Source organism: Lagopus leucura, unplaced genomic scaffold (genome assembly GCF_019238085.1).
Source record: "Lagopus leucura isolate 7727_CA_CO unplaced genomic scaffold, USGS_WTPT01 Super-Scaffold_100037, whole genome shotgun sequence".
NCBI classification, from domain to species: domain Eukaryota; kingdom Metazoa; phylum Chordata; class Aves; order Galliformes; family Phasianidae; genus Lagopus; species Lagopus leucura.
The window spans coordinates 1,652,722-1,674,903 of NW_024962286.1; the positions used below are offsets into that span (position 1 = coordinate 1,652,722).

Here is a 22,182-nt window from a genome sequence, read left to right on the forward strand (position 1 = left end):
CAGCCAGACCACAGGTGCAAACCAGCCCTGTCCTGCTAATTACTGACTTACTAAAGCTGTGGGTACTGCCAGGGCTTTAGGGTTCCATTAGAGAGAGGACTTCAAGTTATACCCAAACCTCTCCTCAGTCAGAAATCTGAACCAAACATTTCTACCAGAAGGGAAAAATGAGACAGAACCTGGCTGGGAAAGAGCTAATCAAGTCAATGCTGCCCTCTAAGGTTTCTGAGTGCAAACACATTTCACTCCAGCCAACAGCAAAACATTTTTATATTGACATTTCTATGTTGGTTTGGAAGCTCCACAGAACATACAGATTATGTATAGTTTTGGGTTTCTTTAATGCTTCTTACTTTGAAATCATTTAATCTCTGCCCTGGTTGATAAGGTATCTCCTGCTGTCTGTTGTGTGTAAGTACACACGTGCTTTCTTCAAGCTGATGCTCAATACAAGTCCAAAACTTGACTGAAACTGAACAACTGCAAGCCATAAATCTGAGGCCAAGTCCTGTAGTGCTTCTACTTCAGTTCAAATTCCCAATCCTGTAGTGGAAAGCACCACGGGTTTGAGAGGAAATTAAGATTAAAACCCTACCCTAGAAAAAGCCTGATTTACAGGGACTGAACCAGGCATAGTTTCCAGTAAGCACTGCTGCTTGGAAGCCTTTTCCCTAAGCCTCTTGATCCATTGGTTATACTAATTTCATTTAGAGACTAATGACTATCAAGATCCTGGCTTGCACTAAAGCTCTGCAGTTCCCCTAAGGCTCCAGAGTATGGCAAAGGAGAAGAGACTGCAGATGTGCAAGTAACAGCACTCAGCACAAACCCCAAGTCTGCTCGTATCATATTTTACTACCTTGTTAGACCTCACCAGATTGAATGTATCAGCTCTGCAGCCACAGGAGTCCATTCCCAGATGAAAAAGAAAAGAGGAATCTTTGATAGTATTGGCTGATTTTTTTTTTTTTTTTAAAAAAAAAAAAAAAAAAAAAAGAATTTTGGGACTATTCCCTTATTTTTTAAACTTAAATAAAAAAAAAGCACATTCCTGAGTTGAGAATTGTTATCACTTTCCCTGACAGTAAGGTAAAATAAATCTCCTCCGTAGTAAAAAGTTGCCATAATAAATCTAAGCACATGAAGAGATCTCAAGGCAAATCTGACGCTGCTGTGTAATGAAAATTCTCACCTTCATCACCATCACCATCACGATAATGAAAAGCAGTCCCTACTTTTTTTTTTTGTTAGGTTTAAAACTCTTCTCTCACACACGTTGCTGTAGGATTACTGAACAACTGCCTGCCCTGCAAGTGAAGAAACAAAGTGCCTACGTGCTCAGCAACCTCCACACAAAACAATTTCACAGCAACAACAGATGCTTGGAAGTTTGCTTAAGAGGAAATTTATCTTCATCAGTATCCTTTGCTTTTCTCACCAGGACGCTCAGAACACGTTCAGTCATATATTTAGAGCTGCTATGGTCTTCACCAAGGTTATTTGGTTATCTGAGTCCACCTCTGTCCTGTTGCTATCTGCACAGTTACTCCTACTGGCCAAGACCTTCTGTCGGTGCCTTTCTTCCTGCCGCTTCTTCTTCTCCAGCCGCTGCTGTTCCTTCTTTTGTTTTTTAAATACCTGAGAAGGGGAGAACAAAAACAAAGCTGAAAGCAGACATTCTGTGCCCAGCCGAGGAAAAATAACACGGTGGAAAGGAGACAAGCAGATACCAAAGCAGCTGCCAGAAAATGTTTATTCCAGACTATTTATCTGAACTTTGTGTCACTGTGGGAAGAGCACCGTACATCACTACTAAGAGCTCGTCTTTGTTGCTGCTACAGCTGTGGCTTTTCTCACAATCCAGTAGCTGGAAGTACTTTTTAATTAAAAGGAGAAAATAATTGCTGGTTAAGCCATCCTAAGCACTCCCCTGATCTTTAAAGGATGTTTCAATCACCGCCAACCCACCATGCACGTACCTTTAAGTTTTTATTAGCTCGACTCTCTTCATCAGGTCTAGCCCGTGCTTTGGTATTTTCTGTTTCATGGTGATGCAAACTCTGACTTCCAAAGATTCTTGAACTGCTTCCGTTATCTTCACACACAGATGAGGCACACAGCTTCTGACCTTCGCTCTGGGGATCACTCTGCTCCTCAGCACCTACCAACAACACAGTTTTGTCTCAGACACTCTACACAGAAGCTGTCTCTGTCAGCCAATTCTTTCTTCCAGGCTTTCTGGAACAGTGATTTTTTTTGGAAGCTGGATCAAATATGGAAAAAGACAAAGTTCAGTCTGCTCGCTTCTGTCTGCTCTTGTAGGACATGTTTGTCACTTGCTGCAATGCAGAAGGGGGTCTCTTCACACTAACCCAGTGACATGCTCTTATTTTTCAGAAGCACCAGAACAAAGCTCTACTGACAAGTGCTCGTAACTTCACAGGGGAGACACTACATCACAAGCAACAAAAAAGAAAAGTCAGGGCCCTTAGTGCTCAAGAACTGGGTTACACCTGGGTACATCAGGCTGTCCAGAGAATAGATCTAGGACAGAACATGCCCAGGGATGTTGAAGTCTGAAAGCACAGTTATCTGGTGAGGAGGCCACAAGAACGGCTCCAGGGATTACTGATCTCACACAGAGCTTTTCAAGATTTTAGTGGGGAACAAATAGGATGCAGTATGCTCAGTGTCACAGTAGGAACTTAGTTTAGTGCTTTCAGCAGACCCTGGTCAGTCTCACAACTGGCATTGCTACCAAAGACTAAACAGGAGCACAAGATCTGCCCTCCAAACTTTTCTAAGTAAAGAAGAGGCAGCAGCACAGCTAACAGGAAGCTCCTGCTGCCAATGTCCCTGCTGAACTGCTCTTCACAGTGAACATTAAGGTCAGACAGCACTTTTCTGAGGCACTAAGTGACAAAGTCCACGTACTTACTGATTCTTTCCACTTCCTGCACTTGAAAGATGGCAAATATTGCAGATTCTACGTTGCAGTCTTCCACTTTCAGAACCTGGCTTACCAACTCAATGTCCTGTCCAAGAGAAAGATAACATCAGAGAGTTCAAACCAGTGACATACAGACATCCATTCAACAGCCACCTGCTGCTGCTTATGCTGCTCCCATTAGCTCATACTCAATTTCTTCAAGAAAGTGAGGGGAAAAAAATAATTAAAAAAAGTCCTGAAGATACCAGGTACACTGTTTCAGCATAAATATTTCACTCTTGATCCTTTCTGTTCTCTGCATCTTCAGTAACCACATGTCATCTAGTGACCATAGCTTAATTTTGTGGAGTATGGGATGTCCAAATTTAGCCAAATTTGGTTTTAAACCAAGGTGTTTTTTTTTTTTTGAGAGAGAGATTGTAAGACAAAGCTTTCAAAACTATTCACTACCCATACAAAGTATGTACCTGATTGATTCCAGGATGCTGTGCACCCTAATTGATGCCTGCAGTACTGAGACTGTCCAGGACAAACACTTTTTCTCAAGGATTACCTTCGTGTATCAAGGAGTTTTGAACATGGAGCATTAAAAGGCACCCAATACTTACTGAACACCCAGTTGCACTGCACACTTCTTGTACAGCAGCTTCCATTTCAATTTCAGTCTCATCTTCAGAGTCACCCTTCTGTTGCTTCATTTCCTCCTCCTTATTTGAGTCACTTTTGGAGAGCATCTACAAGAAAAGCAAAGCCCACAGGCATGCATTAGTTTCGTCATATACAATTTGACACTGACATAAATTGGGTCATAACATGTATTTCTCAGAAAAATCAGTGGAAGTTAACAGTTTCCACTGTCCCTAACACAGCTTCCCAAGATTCATAAATTCTCCACTGAGAAAACTCTTATATACTACAAGATCATGCAAGCCAGTTAACAATCATTGGCTTTTTAAGTATTGATTTTATTATAGTTCCACACATCATACAAATACACACAGGCAAACCCTGCCAACAGGGCAGCTCACTCCTTAACAGGAAAAAGCGAGATATGAAGATTATTGGATCTGGAGGCTGCACTTCCATCTGTTTCCTCCCTCCCATTTGTTTTTGTATTTGAGGCGAGGAGCCGAATTGAGATGGTGTGAACTCAAGACTTCTACAGCCCATATATCAGTGCATCACATTCAAGAGTGATTTCTAGGCCAACAATTTAAGCACTTCCCATACGGCCTCAAGAAAAGGAGCAGCACTAATTAAAATGATCTCAGGGATTCTTCTATCCCCAGGATGGAACAGGGACCACGATCTTCTCTCAATGCAAATGAGAAAGTAAATCAACTGGTAACGTTCAGCTGTTACTTATCAGCCACAGCTGATGAGGGCACTGTGACACAACCAACCTCCATCTGAAGATATGCTGGGGCTTCAGAATCATCGTTGATTCTCCTCACGCTGTCGTAGTGCTCCCCGTGCCGATATGCAATATGCAGTTCCCTCACATTGCTTTTGTCAGTGCCTTGAATCTAATTGAAACAAGCAGACTGCAAATGAGGATTTGAGCTTCACTTCAGAGTCACATTTTTCTTAGCATTACTTGTTGAAGTAATGATTAACAGTGTGCTAGGAAAAAAAGTACGTAGCTGCTGAAGCATCTTTAAACAGGAAGCTCTGACCTAATAATCCAGATGTACCTACAGTAACAACACAGCTTCTGTCTGAAGGGCGAGATACACATTGCTGGGTCAGTTACTTCCTCACAAACAAAACACAGCAGGAAAATATTTTAATGGTAAGCTTAAGAAGATTTTCTAAGCTTTCTACAGCAGCAGTTACAGCTTTCTGATGACCTTTTCCAAACCCGTTTTCAGTGATGGTGTCCATACAAGACACAGTGCCTTTTTTCCCCCCTCAAGTGCAAGGAAAAAGAGAGTCTGATCAAATTGGAACTGCAGTAGAAACAGGCACCCATGGCAAGTTTTGTTCTGCAGTTGTGACAAGACACTGCTTTAGTGATTTGCATCTGAAGTGGATGCTTTGCTTAGAAAAGAAATACCAATGAAGAAAACCAGGAGAACTGATTAACTCAAGAGCACCATTAACAATCAAACCTTCCTCTGCTCTGTCAGCACCAAGCACTGCAGCTTCTGTAAGAGAACTCCCACCATGAGAATTTAGCTCCATCTATGAGATAAAAGCTAACAGCATTTCAACTCCTGCAAGGAATGCAGGATATTACACCACGATTGCAAGTCTCCTTTGCCCACCTGCCAAGCCAGACTTTGAGGATACGACACCTCTGCTAGAGAAGATTCCAGTAAGTACATGACAAAACTGCCTGCTTTAGGGCTCCTGAGTTTCCCAATCCTTTTACGTCTTTTCCCAGCTTGCAGAATTTACACCAAGTCACCTTTCAACCAAGACTGCAGTCTGTGCTGCATTAACAACGGATTTCACAAGAGATACCATTTCCCATTCACCTTTTTCCACACTTGTTCACCTCTGACTTCCAACTCAACACTTGGTTACGTTTAGCTCCTGCCTTTTACCCTGTTAACTTGTTCGACATGCTGAATCTCAGATTTCTCAACATTTCTCATTTATCAGAGCCTAAATGGTTATCTTACAAATCCTGAAGCTCTTAAGACTCAAGATGAGCCAATTTCTTTGGCTGTCAGTATTGAAGCCTCACTGTGTGCTCCCTCCAAAATACAATGGAATTTTAAGCTAAAGGTAGATGCAGATTAAAAAAAAAAAAACAGAAATACACTAAAAAAAGGTAAAGAGTTACCCCCAAAGCCAGCAAAATAACCCACGTGTCTGTGCTAACTTGGAGCCTGACATTCTCAGTCACTATAAAGTAAAAGATAAAGGTCACTAAAGCCCTAAGAAGCCATCACAGGGATGCCCAACTCCACAGAGCTTCTGAGTAGGTCATAGTTTGAGAAACAGCTGCAGGGTCCAAACACTTCCCCTGTTCACATTTCTGCAGCTTAGCAGATAGCAAATAGTTTTCTTAAAATTAAAGGATAATGCACCATCTGCTTTTGACTTGAGACCAAAGGAGGTATTCACACCATCTGCTTTAAGCATCTTGCTGATCTGCTTCTCTGGAAATGCTCTCTTTGTAATTTAATCTTTCCAGTATGCTGCTGGGACTCCAAAGAAGAGATAGAAAGCAATATATATATATTAGGAAGTATGAGAAAATAAGAAATTATTATGGCTAACATTAAGAAGTTGTCCTGGTTTAGTTGAATCTAGCAACTAGGAAAGACTGTCACCACAATGTGATCCCTCCAGAAGCTCCTCACACAAAACCTGCTCTCTTCTATGAGTTTCAAGGGCTTACAGACACCTTTCATTAATAAGACACCAAGCAGGCACACAAAGCAGATCCTCACCACAAACATTTACAACCCAGGAAAGGTCAGCGAGTTGGGGGGGGGAAAAAAAAAAAAAAAAAAAAAAAAAAAGGAGTTCGAGATTTTCAAGAGGATGTAAAAAATATGGATAAGAGTTAAGTTTGCTGACGTTAGGATCCGGTTCAGAACAGTAAAACATGAACAGCACTTCCACGACCTCCCCTGCAGGGTCATTGCCTCCATGCAGTCTTGCAGGTCAAGCAGATCAGTGTTCCTACTCATCCGTGTCACTGGCAGGTACAGTTGGTAAGATATTTATAGACATTCACATACATTAGAGATCTGACTGCTAATGGCTGCCATGTAAATGAGAGTTTAAATTTGTTTGGGTTCGGGAATCCATCTGAAACTAGTTTGAATATACTTAAAGCAGAGCAGAAGGGAGCTGATGGATGACTTGTTCCAGTCTCCCCCTGTAAGACGGAATCACAGGGCACAGTCCTTTCCAGGAGCTGATTAAATGACACCTTAGGGTTTTAAAGCTGCTTCTCTCACGCTGTTCTGGCTCCATATATTTATTTTCAACCATTTATTGCTGTCTTTAGTTCCCTATCCTCCTAACTGAAGCCTTGAGAGTTTTTCTTCAAGGCTGAAAAAGCGAGGACAGCTCTCCACCATGCCAAGCTAAGCATGGCTGCTGAGCAGTATTTCTGTTCTCTTTGAATGGATCAGAAAGTTTCAATAGTTTGTATCCATCAACCAGAAGCCAAGCCAAAGTACAAGCTTTCTTTCTCACCTGCCACAGCGGTGCGTTCAGCTGATGAATAACCACGTTCATCTGATTGTTCCTTGCAAAGGCCACAATAGCATCATTGCCAGCAAAGGTACCAGGCTTTGCCAAATTGGTAACTGAAGGAAAAAAATTCAAGAGATTTATGAGAGTTAGAGACCTGGTTTCTGACAGTTCCAAAAGCACTGCAGGGATAGCAAGTAATAAAATTTCAACAAGGAGCCCAAGAAATAAATACTGGAAAGGAAATCCCACTGTTAAATGGCAACTGCAGGGGCAAGAATCCAGCAGTGTCAGAAGTTTATGAGTATTAAATGACCACAGAGACTCCACAAAATGCAGCACACCTTACATTATGCAAGACCATCAGTTCTGCATTAGCTCTCTGGAAAGGTGCCATGCACTAAATGACCACGCTGCTTTCATGCATCACCTTCATGTCACCTGGCACAAGCACAAGGTTGTGAGAACAAAGGCTGCATTGGTCTCTGCTTTGGATCTTCCTCTGTATAAAATATCACATGTCAAGGAGAAAGAAATCGAAGGAAGTCAGCACTCAACGGCCACCAGTATTCTGGATGCTTCATTTTCTCAAGTGAAACCTCATGTGCTTTATTTTCTCCTTGTGAAAACACTAACTTTTCACTCTTTGCTTTTTTTCTTCCTTTCTCCAGGTTCCTCCTAAATTCAAATAAGTTCCAGGACAACTCTACTGGCTCATCTTTCTACAGAAACATAATAAATGTAAACTCAATGCTGTTACTAAAGATTAGGGGCTGAACATAACATACTGCTGGGATGAGGAATAGCTTAACAGGAAGCACTCAAATGAGATGTAATCATATCCAGAATAACCTCATCTATGAGCATCCTATGGAATCCATACCATGTTTCTCAAAGGGAACATCATCCTCCACGAAGGGTTCAAAGTCCTCTCGCTGCTTTATCATGTACTCCACCGTCTCCTGGCGATGCCTAAGGTGGTTCCGGGAGTGTCCCTCCAGCTGGTCACCCAGGGCACGAAACAAACAGTTGCTAACGAACAAGAAACCACCTGTGAGTGTGCTGGCAGCACTGCTGACAGAATGCACTATTAAACCAATGCAGAAGAAATACAGGCTGGACAGCGGGAACTGAGGTTAGAAGAACGCGGGGCAAGAATTAAGTGAACACATCATCAGCTCCTACAGAGCAAGTCAAAAGCTGTCCTGAACTGCCGCGGAGACAAAGAGCAAAGGCCAACCCAAGGATTCACGGACCAGCTTCTCAAAAGGCACGTGTCCAACCAACCCCGTCCTCTCACGCCCGCACCGCCGGGAAGCCCTCCGGCCAGCATAGCCCTGAGCCCGTCCGTGCCAGCGGGGGGCAGAAGGGCACAGACCGACGTTATCCGAGGATACGGGGGGAACGCCCGGATCCCTGCGGGGCGCAGACCCTTCTCAACCGGGAGAGGCAGCCCCTCAGCCCTCACTCCTCCGGCACTCACCCATCCCCCGGCACCTCCCGCAGCTTGAGGCCGAGGGCTCGGAGCTGCCTGGCGAGGCCCCCGCCGCCCTCTGAGGGCTTCAGAGCCGTGCCCCCAGTGGGATGCCGAGACCGCCGGGCCTTCTTGGGGCCGCCGGGCCGGGCCCGGGCCGCTTGCTTGCGGGACATCCCCGCCGGCGGCTCCACGCATGCGCAGCGGGACGGCACCATCGAGAGAGGCTTTGGGATGGGTAGAGCGCCGCCACTCTGCTCCCCCGCCCTCCTCTCCCCGGGAAGAGCGGCCGCCAGGGGGCACCGCGGGAGCGGGGCTGAGCCGTCCGAACCCGGGCTTCTGTTCCATCCGAGCCGGGGCACAAACGCACAATCAGGGTAAGCGCATGGGCGCTTTACAAAGGTATCACGACACGGTGTTCCAGGTGCCAGCAGGACTGCTGCAGTCCTGCTAGATTTCTCCAGTCTCCCTCCCATCACAGTAAGCTCTGCTAAGAGTCTGTTCCCTTTCTCTTACAGCCCCTCTAGGTGCTAGCCAAGGACAAAACCGAGTCAAAATTCGGACGGCTCCTTTGAACGCCAGCTGAGCATTTCATCAGTGCAGGAGAGCCACGAGAAGGCATTCTTAATTCAATCTGACCAATAAAAACCAGGCAGAGCCCGCGGTCTTCAACTGAAAGGTCGTCGTGCCCCTAAAACCTGGGGTCACCCAAAAGTCCGTCAAACTCTGCTGTATCTTCTGTCAGCAGAAACACAGCACAACGCCCTGACGCTTCTCTGAAGATTGCTTACAACAACTCTTTTGCCATTCCAGGCACAGAACAAGCTCTTCTCACCCCAGCCACGCTCCAGCAGTTCATCAGATTAGAGTCCTCCTGGATTCCTTCCCCTTTAATTGCGGTTGTTTCAGTTCTTTCTGCTGCTCCCCCCCTGTGGAGGGGCTGCTATGCAGTAGCACGGATAGCATTCGGGTGCATCTGAGGCTACAGGCTTGGTACTGTGTGTCTCCAAGCCCTCTGGGATCAGTGACCCTTCCTTTTCTACCTTCCTTCCTTCCATGGGATTCTTACTGAGAAAACCGTCTGTATTTTACCCTTCAAATAAAAGAGATTTTGTTCAGGCACTCATTTTTCAGAAGAGCTGAGAGCCACCTACCTGGGCATTACTGAGAGCACGAGGTTGTCCTGTGAATGCCAACAAGAGTCCTACCAAGACCATTTCCAGATCTCTTTTGTGGGCTCTGAAAACCTCATGGATCTCAAGTGATACTTCAGTTAGCACCTAAAACCAACAGAGGTGCTCCTATAAGAAAGAGCTGATAACAATCAGACACTGAACACTCAACAACTGAGCAGTGCTAAAGCAAGACAGGCTTCCTTATTGTCAGCCCTGCATGGAAGGCATTTGCGGTACCTGTAGGTAATGTTCATCGTTGTGGTTCTAACGCCAAAACAGAAGGAGAACAGAACAACTTAGCAAGGTGGTGCAGAAAGCCAGTGCAAGAAAGGAGCAGGACAGTTTTCCTGCCTTTCTGTCCCTCACTCTCTAATCAAAGCACTGCACTCAGTACACCAATTAGACAATTCAATTCTTTGACTGTCACTGTCCAATCAGGCTGTGCTTAGAACCCAAAGAAATCACCCTTAACAAATCGAGTGCTAATTGATTAATAATAGTAGTGCCATTCTCTCAGTCTGGCTGTCCCTGTGGAAAAAGCTGCAGTCTCATTACACCATGGGATCTCCTTCTGGATGGGAATTGCTCAGTGATAGCAGCCACTATAAAATGTCTTGGCCATGAAGTTAATTATTAACTGGCCAGCTCATAAAAACATCACACTGTGAGAGCACAACACACTTAAAAACAGCTGTCACTAGATGATGCATGCAACAGGAACACATAAAAGGAGACAGAAACTTGGGAAGTCCTTCGGCTAAGGGAAGACAAACTGCACTGAGGTTTATCTCCATGGAGAAATCCATGGACAAGCTAAGCAGTGAGAACAAGCGGACAGCTTCTGGAGCACCTCAGGCTGAGAAGGTTAGTCCTGCTCCCACCGCAGGGGCTGCAGGAATGAGTGGAGCAGGACCCCATGCAGAAAATGCTGCTGATGTGGAGAGACTGGCATTCACTGAGGGACATTCCAAAGAAACGGAGAGCTCTCCAGGCACAGAGCTAGACAGTCCTGATGCCTTGAAAACAGCGTTTTCAGGAGACGGTCTGAACTCAGCATCTCTTGCTATGGTAACAAACCCGAGCTCTCCTGAGGTATGCAGTTCTGAAAGGGACGACCAGCCTTCACCCACATCATCTGTCGCAGACATGGACTGCCTGGTCTGCTTCAACAAGTACAGCATTTATCGGGTCCCAAAGCTCCTGGGCTGCCAGCATGCTTTCTGTGCAGTCTGCCTGAAGCTCATCCTCAGGAAAGAGGAGAATACCTGGATAATCACCTGCCCCCTGTGCAGAAAAAACACGTTTGTGTCAGGAGGACTTATCCGCACGCTCCCAAACAGAGAAGAGATCATGGACCTCTTGGAGCACCCCGACTCATGTCATGAGGTACACGTCTCCGGCATCGGGCTGGATAGCAGCAGCTGGGCTCAGAGCAGCCAGGACATTGTAAACAGAGACCAAACGATCCCAGCAGACAACAGACTGGCTGTGCAGAGACTTGTGCTGCTCCTGCTGCTTTTGGTGATTCTCACCATCCTCATCCTCCCGTTCATATACTCCGGGATGATAAAATGGGTCATTTGTATCATGCTGACTTTGGGGTTGGTCATGTCTATGGTGCTTTGCTGCACTCCTAAATTTTACTGGCACTGCAATGGAAGCTCACTCAGGTCGTGCCACAAGGAGACCCACATTGCTGCTATTGCCTGAAACAATTTGAGATACCTGGAGATAATGCCTCGTTCCCCTTGCACAGCTCAGTGTCAGCAGCACGAGTCAGTTACTGGACTTTGAAAGCAAACACATCATAAATTCAAAGCGTCTGACATAGCCCTAAGGCTGAATGGCTATGCAGAGTGCTGCTTTAATATTACTGAAAACATAGAAAAACATTTGTATTCTGATATTTGTAAGAGAAAATTGTAAACCTTCCTCACAGCTTTTATCCCAGATGAATAATTGTTTTGTTTTGCTTTGGTCATTTTGTTCTTGTTGGTGTCATCTCTGGATTACTGCTGCAGAACATTATCTGAAACATCTGACACTGAAAATTTGTCCCCGTTGCTGTGTTTCCTGCTCTCTTAACATACCCACACCTTTTCTTGTGATAATGTGGGGAATTAGCCTGATAATCTGGGACTGGACAACCAGCCTCAACGGAAGAGGGTGATTTTAACCCAGTTTATCACCTTAATCTGTATCATGGACCAAAAGGTTGTTGGCAGCGGTGGGAAGGTAGGGCTGGGAGAAGGCAGCCACCTTAAGTTGCCACCTTAAGTTGCACGCAAAACTAGAGAGGAAGAGGCAAAATCAACACTTCTAATCTTGAGTTCACAACTTACAAAGGGCAAGGCTCTGAAAAGCTCACGACATTCCAAGCTCTCTGTGTTATTTAGCACAGAAATGGTTCCTCTCAGCTGCACTCCTCTGTCTGGCTTCCTGTACCACCTCTCCTCTTGCTGTCTTTACATTAAGTGTGACATTGCCCTTGGAGATGCCCACAACTCTCCCTGTAGAGATCAAAATAAATCTACCAATGGTTATCCTATGCCAAATCTGATCTATTTTTTTTAATATATGGAATATATCCATTAAAGTTTAATAATGCCAATTGCTCATTGACTTCTGCGTTTCAATTCTGCATGCCAATTAACATCAAAACATTTCCCAGCTCCCTCACTGACAGGATCTACAGCTGAGAAAGCATTCTGTGAGTAAAGCGGAAAAGTAATGCGTTGGGCTTTTTGCTTTGATTAAGAAAAACAAACCTGTCAAGGCCTCTCCACAGCAGTGGATGACTGCTACTATAAATGTTTGTAACAAATACTAATTGAGCCTCAATGTGATGTGCATGAATACAAAAGAATAAGCTAGAAGGGTTGAAGGAAAAGCGTGCACCAATTGTGCAGAACACTGATCTCATTCAAATGACGAGACAGCAAGGATGGAACACACTCTCCTGAAGATACAATGACAAAGATGACATGAACTACAGCCATCACACGGCCCAATTAAAAACTGAAGGGCAGTCTGGCCCAGGAGAAGACACTTGGGAAGAGACGAAGTGAGACTGGCACCAAACAACACCCACTCTGGAAGGGTGTACAGCTCACACCCAGCACCAGTTCGTTATCTCCAGTCAAGAGATACTGCTCCTGAAGTGATGCTCACAGCGCACACGCACACAAAAGTGTTAGAAAGGAATGTTTTACCTCAAAACGGTCATCCTGCAGCTCTATACCAGCACATTACAAACTTGTGCTCAGCAGTTCAACTGGAACAACGCTTCAGCCTTTACAGCTTCTAACAGTCATCCAATTCAGAGTTCATGGATGTTGGCAGAAGTCATTACATCCTATGAGCTGAATTCTTTTACAGCAGCTATTAATTCCCAAGGCCTGACAAGATAAGGCTCAATGACAATGCAATCCTTTGAAGGGGCATGTAAGTTGATGGTGGAAAGCTGCAAAAAAATGTGTTTGTATTCAAAAACATAAAAGGATTTGTTTGTATGCAGTTCTCCTTCATACCAATCTGAATGGCAATCGAGTTGCAGTTCCAAATTACCCTGCCTTGCTTACAGTAGCTAGGTGGGTCCTGATTTCACATAGTGATTAAATGACATAGCACGGAAATAGTGCAATGGGCCAAGGTGGTGGCTGACATCCTGCACAAATACCCCAGAACTGTGTTTTGTAAGGACGGAACGCCATGGAGACATTAAGAGCATGATGAGACCCAACAAAGTATCGTGGATTGTATAGACAGAACCCTGGCCCAGGTGTTCTAAATTGCTTTTAACTGCAGGAGAACTTTCAATCCTCGAACACAAGAAACAAATCTGCAGATTTGGGTCTGAGAACACAGATTTGTGTCCAGATGGCTTTCTGCTTGTTGTGAACCATGTGCAGATGTCCACTGTGGTTACCTGGGTCGGTTTTTGCACCCCAGCTGGGATCATGGGGAACCTTCTGAGCCCCTCGTCACATTGAAGTTCATGATGATGCCCAAAAACCAAAAGGGTGATATGGATAAGGAGCACTTGTGAGAGCAAACCTGAAGGTGTAATGTTAGTAGCAAGCAAGCAGGACATTTGGACAAATCAAATTTGGCTTTTCAGCAGAACATATTTCAGATATTTTATTTTAGAAGACTCAAGTAGTGGATTTTGATGTATACATCAGTTACTGAGCAGCCCAAACTAGGTTCACTTTCACAAAACGTGATCATCCAGCAAAGCTGCTTCCTTCCTCCTGAAAAGGCAAATTTTGCCATGGATCACCAAGCACTGTGCTTGCTCCGTGCCACCACTGGAACAAAAACACTGACCAAAACCCATGAAACCAATGCAGTGCAATTCAGGGAGCTGAATTAACTCCGCAGCCTTAGCACAGCCCTAGGATTTCGACAAGGCCAATTAAGCAGAGCTGAGCAGAGCCAAGCTGATTGCACCCATAACTCTGGGTTATGGATGCTGGTGTTTGCTGATCGCTCTGCAGTTTGTTTAGGTAACAGAGCTGTGTCTCTGGGCTGAGGAGATAAGGAAGTTCTGCTGAGTGTATCAGGGAAATAGGAGGTCCTGCTTGGATTTAATTACTGCATTTGTAACATACACCTGGGAAACTCCTGCATACGCAACACGAGTAATGTAGATAAGCTGAAGACCCGTTGTGCAGGCTATGCATTATAGGAGGACGACCCCTATGCATCCAGCGCTGCTTTAAAGAATGCCTGCTTTCTAACACTCCAACTCGAGTCTTAGAGACTTTCCCGATCGACTGATTTAAAGAATGAAGTAGCAGCTGGCCTTGCTGCTTCCTCCCCATCTCCAGGGGGCCGGCCAACAGCGCAGGTGAGCCATCGCCTCAGCCCGGTGCCCGCCATCACCTCACGCGAGACGCCACCTCAGCGCAGCGTGCTTCCTTCCCGCCCTTCGTAAGCTGCGCTCCCTGCTACGCTATCGGCGTAAGGAGAGCAGAGGGTCGCCCGGCGCTATCCGTACGGAACCTGCGTAAGGGCGACGGGCACAGACGGGACGGGCGGAAGGGGCGGGGGGCAGCGGCGGAAGGGAACGCAGCGCTCCGGGCCGGCAGCAGGTCGGACCCGGGCGGCGAGAGGGGCTGGGACTGGGCTGAAGGGTGGGGAGGGCGGACACCTCGCTTCAGGCTGTTCCCTGAGGACACTGTGGCGGTGTCCGCGGGCTGCGCTTCTCCTCACGGATGGCTGCTGTCCCCTCAGCGCGTTTTCCCGCTCAGCGTTTCTCTTTGCCTCTCCGCAGCTCTGGGTCCTTTTAGGATTCCTCCTTTCCCAATAGAATTGCAAGAAACCGCATCTCAAGAAAGCAAAAAGTGTGAGAAACAAGTGCTGCAAATGATATTTTTAAAAAAAAATCGCTTTCAAGTGGCATTTCAGATGATGGCAGTGCTATAGGTTTCTGAATCACGTTGTAGTCCTGAGTTCAGTGCCACCAGCTGTACAACCTCAGCACATTTTCCCTTTATTTCCCATTTTCCTTAGATATTTATGAAGAAATCGATATCTGTGTACCATTCACAGCTCTCCTCGACTGAAGAGGTGACAGAAAAGGGCCAAGCGAAGCTGCCTTTCTAAACACTCAGCATCACAAATCACTGTTTATTTCCAATGCTGCTTCCCATAATAACTTAATACATCTGTGTTCAGAGGTGAGTGGACATGCCAGGTTATTTTGCGTGAAGTTATTGTGACTGTGTTCCATAATTTCCAGGCAGTCATGTTGAGTCAGGCTCTGGATGCTTTAGGAAGATCAGAGCTCAGGGAGTGGTGTGAAATGGATTTTGGTCACCCATGTGAGGGCTTTGGAGCTGCTGAGGTAATAAAAAGTCTTGGGATTTTGGCAGGGGGTGAAATCCTGGGAAGCGTGGAGACATCTCACTGTGCCTTCAGAGCCGAAGCCCCAGGCATAGTGCTGTGTGCTGAGGGGAGGTACAGTGCCACCTGGACCAGCACTGATCCCTGGTGGAGCGTCACCTGGCCCTCCCTTCCTCTGACTGGAACAGAAAGAACACTGTTTATTTATTCCTGAGGACTTTGTGCTCCCGTGTTGCTGGAATGTGATGTTTCCATGGAAACGTGCTGAGGTTCCTTAGACCTGTGTGCTCAGACCATAGGCAGCATCAGGAGATGCTTGCTGCGGGGAGGCTGGGCTCTCCTGGGGACAGGCATTACAGCAGTCCCCAGCCTTTTAGTGATGAATGTGTGTTGGTTTATACACCAGCAGTTACATAGTACAAGCCTTGAGGAATATGAATACCTTCAAATACATTTCTGAGTGAGACAGCAAGACAGACAGCTTACCTGGAACATCATGACAGATAGCATGGAGATAATACAGTCTCTACAAAGAGCTGCTCCTCTGCTGCACTTCTTTCTTCTGGAATTCTAAGCTACCCCGTAAGTGGTATCTGAATCTTCTGAGATTGAGTGCTTGGTTAATGCTGTTACAGCAGGTTGTCTCCAGTTCCTATCAGCAGGGTTCAGAGGAAAGTATCCAAATAGCAAGCACAAAATGGTTTGCCATTTGTGATGTGCCCTTTGGAAATGGATTGCGTCTTGATGTAGTCGGTAGAACTTTCAGGTGATGTAAGTGAGCTTTGAAGCAGACTTACTGACGTTCAGTTGTGAAATGTGCTGCTGTCACCTCTGCCTGATTTCTGTCCTCTCTGCTAGCTGCTTGGATTAGCAGCCAAAACTCCCTATGTACTCAGTGAGGCTCCCAGGAGCCCTTTGGAGCAGTTCATTTGGAAGCGTGTGATCACGAGCTGCTTACATTTTGGTGTTCTGAAAATAATATTTGGCCCAGCCTAAGTTCCACGTAGCATGGGAACGTTATGTTTAGGGAAATGTAGTGGTAGGTTGTATAGGTAAGATTAGACTATAAACAAAGCATAGCAATGGCTTGGGAAATAAGTGGTTTCATTAACAGTCCTAATCAGAGGCTGCAGCTGGACTCAACTTTCTTAACACTGTCAGCAAAATGAACAGAGGAGCAATTTGGGTTGGGGATGAAAGAAGCAAATTATTTCCCAGGCTGGTCCCTGTGCCAGGTGCAGAGCTTTTATTTTTCCATCTCTTTTTCCACTAAATACGTGAATAATATGCCTGAATGGAGCCCAGTCTCTTTGCATCTTGAAGTAGACTTCTCCTTTTGAGAAGCATTGTTGATTTGGTGCAAAAGAACTAAGAACTGGTGAACAGAAAGCCTCCTATTGTCTGTGGTCATGGCATCGTGTTGCAATGAGATACACAAGTTGGGCTTTGACAGACCTGCATTGCTGCAGACCAGCAAGTGTGGCAGTGAAAAAGCAAAGGCAATTTGTTTCCTCGATTTCTGGTTTCCAGTTGTTATGTTATTTTTTTTCCCTTCTGCTTTTTCTTCTTTGAACTTGCAGGTAAAAATGGCTACAGAAGAGAAGTGGAAAAGTTCGGCTTCGAAGCAGAATAGTGGAGCTGAACAAGCAGAAGACAAGGAATCGTGTGTGCTGCTGAGCCAGCAGCTGGGTGAACCAGGAAAATTCACTTATGCAGCACTCTGTGGGATATCCCTGGCATGGCTGTTCCCTGAAAAAGAACAAAGGTACTAAATGTGGGCACAGGGAATGAGCACAGGAGGTGGCTTTTGGAGCAACTCACACCGAAGTGGTGTCAGTCAGTGTTGCAAATGGGATGGATTGGGTTTAAAAAATAAAGAAAGACTGAAGCATATCCCAGGGAAGCAAGGACCGCTCAAGGCTTGCAAAAATACTCTGTTACAGGGCCTCACCTGCCTCTGTTGCCTTACAGCTCCTTCAGGACAGAGTTCATTGAGGGCTTGGTGAAATGGCTGGACCTGCCTGATGCTGTCTTGCCTGCCATGACAGCGTTTGCTAGTGGCTTAGGAGATGAGGGCACAGAAACTTTTGCCCAGCTTTTGCTGAAGGATCCCACTGTGAAAGATAATCCTGTTGTCATTACCCAGGTAAGTTCCTATGTTCCCCTTGCCTCTGTTTGGTTTTACAAAAAAAGATCTGTTACACTTACCTGTTTGTCCAGTTCTGTTTGTGCAGTTAGGGAAGTAAATCAGAATCCTGATATGCATTTTCTTCTGTGCAGCTCTGTGGGTGCTCAGCAGTCTATCCATTCACAGCACGTGGAAGTGATGAGCATGAGATGCAGTTACTGCTGAATTAACATTTTCTGTCTTTGATGCCTTTGCCTTAGAGAGAACTGTCAAAGCTTTGACTGTATTGCTGCAATCTTTTTTACACACATGGGCATTCTGCAGATTTTGGTGAAACGCTGAACATGAGAGGCCCTATTTTTCATTCCCTCTTACTGTGAGCAAGGGGGATTTTGGAGGAGCAGGAAAATGTGTATATATGAGGAGGTGTGTAGAGGGCCAGTAGTTTTACAGGGTTTAATGTTCCTTCTCTAATACAAAACATTTCTACATATGTGAACATGAACAAGGCTGCATAAGTAAAGAGATGATGGAACTGTTCCTTCTTGGTTGTGATGAATTCCCTTTATTTTTCTCTTCTTTTGTGTCTCCTAGCTGGTCCGTAAAAGGCATCAGAAGATTTGCTCCAAACATCAGTATGTTATAATGCTCAAAATATTATAGCAACCTCACTGCAGTGACAGAGATTAATGAGCTTAATCAGCTTAATTAGTAAGTTGGGGCGGATCTGAAATAAGAGCAGCTGTTTTGATTTATTATTTTTTTTTTAATTATTGTGTTTGCTCAGAAGCAGTAAGTGTACGTTCAGTTCTTTCAGTGTTGAGATGACCCAGCATTTCCCAGGCTTGTTTCCCTAGCTCTGTCTACTCCAGGATGAATTCTCTAGAGTTAGGCTGCTGCATTTAATAAGAGTGAAATTTTGGCAAAACGTAACTTGTGCTTGCTCCAAGTTTATGTTGTGTTAGGTCTCCGTGTGCTTTTACAGAACAGGCTCTGGATCCTCAGAGATCACAGCCTCTGGGATTGTGCAATATTTTCTTAGGAGAACGAGGTACTTGCCATGGCTCCTCGTGGAGCACGGAAGCCTTTGATAACGGTTCTTTGATCAAATGAAAGCAAAGATCAGCAATAGCTATCAGCCTAATGCCTCAACAGTTGGACCTATGCAGTCCTGTGAGGTGATTGGTGTTGTCAAATGAAGCATATAATTAAAGGTTGCTGCAGGGCAAAGCATGAGAGGCTTGCAGGATGTTGGTGGGAAAGCATTCCAGCATACGGGAAGCTTCAAGGTACCAGGCTGAGATAAGCTGAGATAAACTTTTTCCTTATTACCTGAAAATAAGCCACAGGATCAAACTTTGTCAGTTCTCCATCTGTTGCTTTATGGCACTACTGTTTGTTTAACAGTAAATGTTTATTCCAGGAACACGCTTCACTGCTCACTGTGTTCAGTGGCAGGGTCCTGGTGCCTTTAATGCTCGTATTTTTCAATGCCCTCTACCAAGGGATGATGCACAGATCAGGAGGTGAGCTCACCACTGATTCAGTGAAAATTTGAGGATCGTGGATTTATGCCTTCATTTGAATTTACTGCAGGTGATGAATACATGCAAACGCTGTCTTTTTGACAGCAGTCATAACAAATAGCTGTGTGTGTGGTATGAGAAAGCAGTGATTCTTGTCCGGATAGGAATCAATTTATTATTTGCATTTAGTGACAGCGAAAGGAGGGGAAGAAGTTGACTTTGCTCACTTTTGTTTCCTGATAGTGGATGAGAAAACAGAATTCTTAATGAATCTTTTTTCTTCTTGCTTTGAGCAGACTTAGAATGCCCATTTTCCTGTGTATTCCTTATTGTTATTTCCCTCCCACACGAAGTGGCATTGCAATGTGAAACCATCTGTGAGGAAATAGATTTTGGACTCGTAGCAATTAATAAAATACTGGCAAAGACTTGTAATAAAGATTGCTTTCCTTTCTTTTGTGAGGTTTCACTCAATTGTGCATGGTGGTCCTCAGCACAATTAAAATTAAAAACCCCTCCACTTCAAAATGACCAAACCTCAATAGCTGCTGCATAGAGAGAGGAAACAAACAAGTTGTGAACTAATCTAATCAATGCTGATTGGACTCCAGGTGACTGCATGGTAGTACGTGCAAAGCCTGAAGCACTGAGAAATACTTGAGTATGCTAATGGTCACAAATGCAATCAGTTGTTCCAGTTTGTCACCTGATTACCCAAATCCATCTCTCACCTTTTGAACTACACGTGTCTAAATGCTTAGGCCAGATTTTTGAAAGAAGTTATTTGATGTTGGGTGCTGCTGAGCCTACTGGATAAATCGTGTAGGAGCTGAGCCATGACCTATGGCTCCTTCACAAGACCCAGTGAGCATTTATTGCCTCTGAACTGGCTCTGTGCAGCACGGCAGCCCTGCTCAGGAAGCTGCCTGCATTAGCAAATGACAGCAGCAAGGTCAAAAGCTTCACCTAACTCTGGACTTCAGGTTCCACTCTTGATCAGCTTTCTGCTTAGGCCTCACAGCCTTGGGCTTTCTGCTGGGCTTTGTCACCTCTGTGCCAGCCCCTCCTGGCGGCCCTGAAGCCTGATGGGCTGCACTGCACCAGTTGCAGTGCCTGGGGACTGCAAAACCCAAGTTCCATTCCTCTCTCTGCCTGGGGGATTTACGGTTCCATTTCGCACCCCTTGCCAACCTGCCTGGGGAACTGTCTGCATTCTGCACAGAATGCTAACTGTGCCTGGAGCTAAAAAGAAGCCTCCTTTTTTTTTTTTTTCCCCCCTTTATTGTGGTGGCTTTCAGAACACGAGAGTTCTGATTCACAATGACAACAGTTACACTAGAGATAGCAAACCAGCCCTCTCCTTTTCCCCTGGCCACTGGGATGCAGGAGGAATGCTGTCTGTGTTGTGCACAGCCCAGATCAGCAGAATCTTGAGGAAACATTTATCCTGTTGGATCTTGCAGGGCAGGCAGGCAAAGGATGGGCAGAGCCACATAAATGTTTAGCAGCAGAGCACCTGAGTTGTTGTGCACCTGAGCAGTGTATCTGTAGAAAGCTCATATGTAAATGTTAGGCAGCAGCAGAGCAAAGGTTTTGGAGTCCTGCCTTGTAAAAAAGCACAGATTCTGCCACATACATTCAGCTGCACTGACCCTGTGGTTTCCCTCGTGCTATGGAAAAGCTTTTCTCCTGTATGAGATAGTTGACTCTCCTTAGGTTAAAGTGCTATTCAGAGCACAGGTACTGATATTTGACTCAGTGTCTACAGTCTGCCCCTCTTCAAGGACTGGGTTAAAGGTGCCTCGTTCTCTGTGCTTCTTGTGTAGCAGATTAGAGACATTTTTGCAATCCAAATGTTGCTTATGGATCTAATAAACATAAACTCTTTGGCAGCATCCTGTGTCTTTGAATGTATTTTTCATGTTCTCAAGGGGTCAGAGGATTCCCTATAAAATTCAGCTGTGCTTTAGGCTTGGAGGAGAGCAGCTAGCTAGACTGAGCTAGTGCTTACTCTTTTAGTTACGTAAAGAGCTTAGAATTTATTGTTATTGTTATTCAGTGACAATAAAAGAAGAGAACCTGTGTGACCTGGTGCAGGGAACCTGCTTTGGCAGGGGGGTTGGACTCGATGATCTCTGGAGGTCCATTCCAACCCCCACAATTCTGTGATTCTGTGAACACAGCAGTAAAACATCAGAATTTCTCATCTGAGGAGTACTGACCTCTTTCATGGATTTGTCCATGGAAGCCTTATATTGAATTGATCTGTTTTTCCTATTTATTTTTCTGATGGAAAGCCAACGTAGCCCCTCGATCTTTACAGACAGCTAAAAATCTTGTGATTCCTATTTTTGAGTACTTAATCCATAAGAACTTCATGCTAGTTCAGCCCTACTCCCTAGAGCTATGAATTCCCAGAATAGGGGAATTCCAGGAAATAGGGGCCACTGGTCCATCTAAGTGACATTCAAACCTATTAGAGCTGAAAGTTCGAGTTGGTGTGACTAGAAGAGCAGAAGGCATCAGTGCAGCTGGGAGCTTACAGCCTGATTTCTCCAGACTTTGAAGTCCTGTGTACTCACAGGGTGTTCAATTGCAACAGGATTGCTAATAACAACAACCCAACAATCAGCTGCTTCAGCACATACCAAGCAGGCACTACTCTCCCATCCTGTGCTTATCTGCTTCTGTCCAGCCATTTGTACCTGCAAATCCATAATTGTGCACTGGAAGCATCTGGCTTTGCTTTGTTGATTTGTAGCTTCCTGCCTTCCCACAGGCAGAATAGACGCTCTGCAGCCATGAAACGGTGGTGTGATGGGATTTCATACTTCCATTTTAAGACCTCTAGGTGTTAACTTCAATATTCTTTTTTTTTCCTTCTTTTTAGGATCTTTTGTCCTTCTCTCTCAGAGATGGTA

At 45.1% G+C, this 22,182-nt stretch overlaps 3 protein-coding genes across 5 annotated transcripts in view; 2 read left to right on the top strand and 1 right to left on the bottom strand.

Annotated features, from left to right (window-relative positions):
• Nucleotides 1-1,389: 1,389 nt before the first annotated feature.
• On the bottom strand, nt 1,390-8,758 carry OTUD3 (OTU deubiquitinase 3). Its single transcript, XM_042883245.1, has 8 exons — nt 8,592-8,758; nt 7,992-8,140; nt 7,112-7,224; nt 4,354-4,476; nt 3,559-3,684; nt 2,939-3,035; nt 1,980-2,161; nt 1,390-1,638 (listed from the first exon to the last, which is right to left on the bottom strand). Exons 1-8 carry the CDS (start codon nt 8,756-8,758, stop codon nt 1,462-1,464), a joined length of 1,134 nt encoding a protein of 377 aa, XP_042739179.1. The 3' UTR covers nt 1,390-1,461.
• Nucleotides 8,759-10,549: 1,791 nt separating this feature from the next.
• RNF186 (ring finger protein 186) lies at nt 10,550-11,467 on the top strand. The gene has a single exon (XM_042883424.1). It carries the CDS (start codon nt 10,550-10,552, stop codon nt 11,465-11,467), a length of 918 nt encoding a protein of 305 aa, XP_042739358.1.
• A 3,282-nt stretch (nt 11,468-14,749) lies between these two features.
• Nucleotides 14,750-22,182, top strand: part of TMCO4 (transmembrane and coiled-coil domains 4) — a 37,847-nt gene continuing 30,414 nt past the window's right edge. Inside the window, exons 1-6 of one of the 3 annotated variants that reach the window (XM_042882958.1) lie at nt 14,810-14,853; nt 15,275-15,441; nt 16,014-16,189; nt 17,188-17,372; nt 17,579-17,753; nt 22,152-22,179. In XM_042882958.1, coding sequence (XP_042738892.1) covers nt 17,194-17,372; nt 17,579-17,753; nt 22,152-22,179 — 382 coding nt within the window. In that variant the 5' untranslated portion in view covers nt 14,810-14,853; nt 15,275-15,441; nt 16,014-16,189; nt 17,188-17,193. Of the gene's footprint in view, nt 14,769-14,809; nt 14,854-15,274; nt 15,442-16,013; nt 16,190-17,187; nt 17,373-17,578; nt 17,754-22,151; nt 22,180-22,182 lie in introns of those variants that run through there. The other 2 variants (XM_042882957.1, XM_042882956.1) reach the window with 2 other exon arrangements.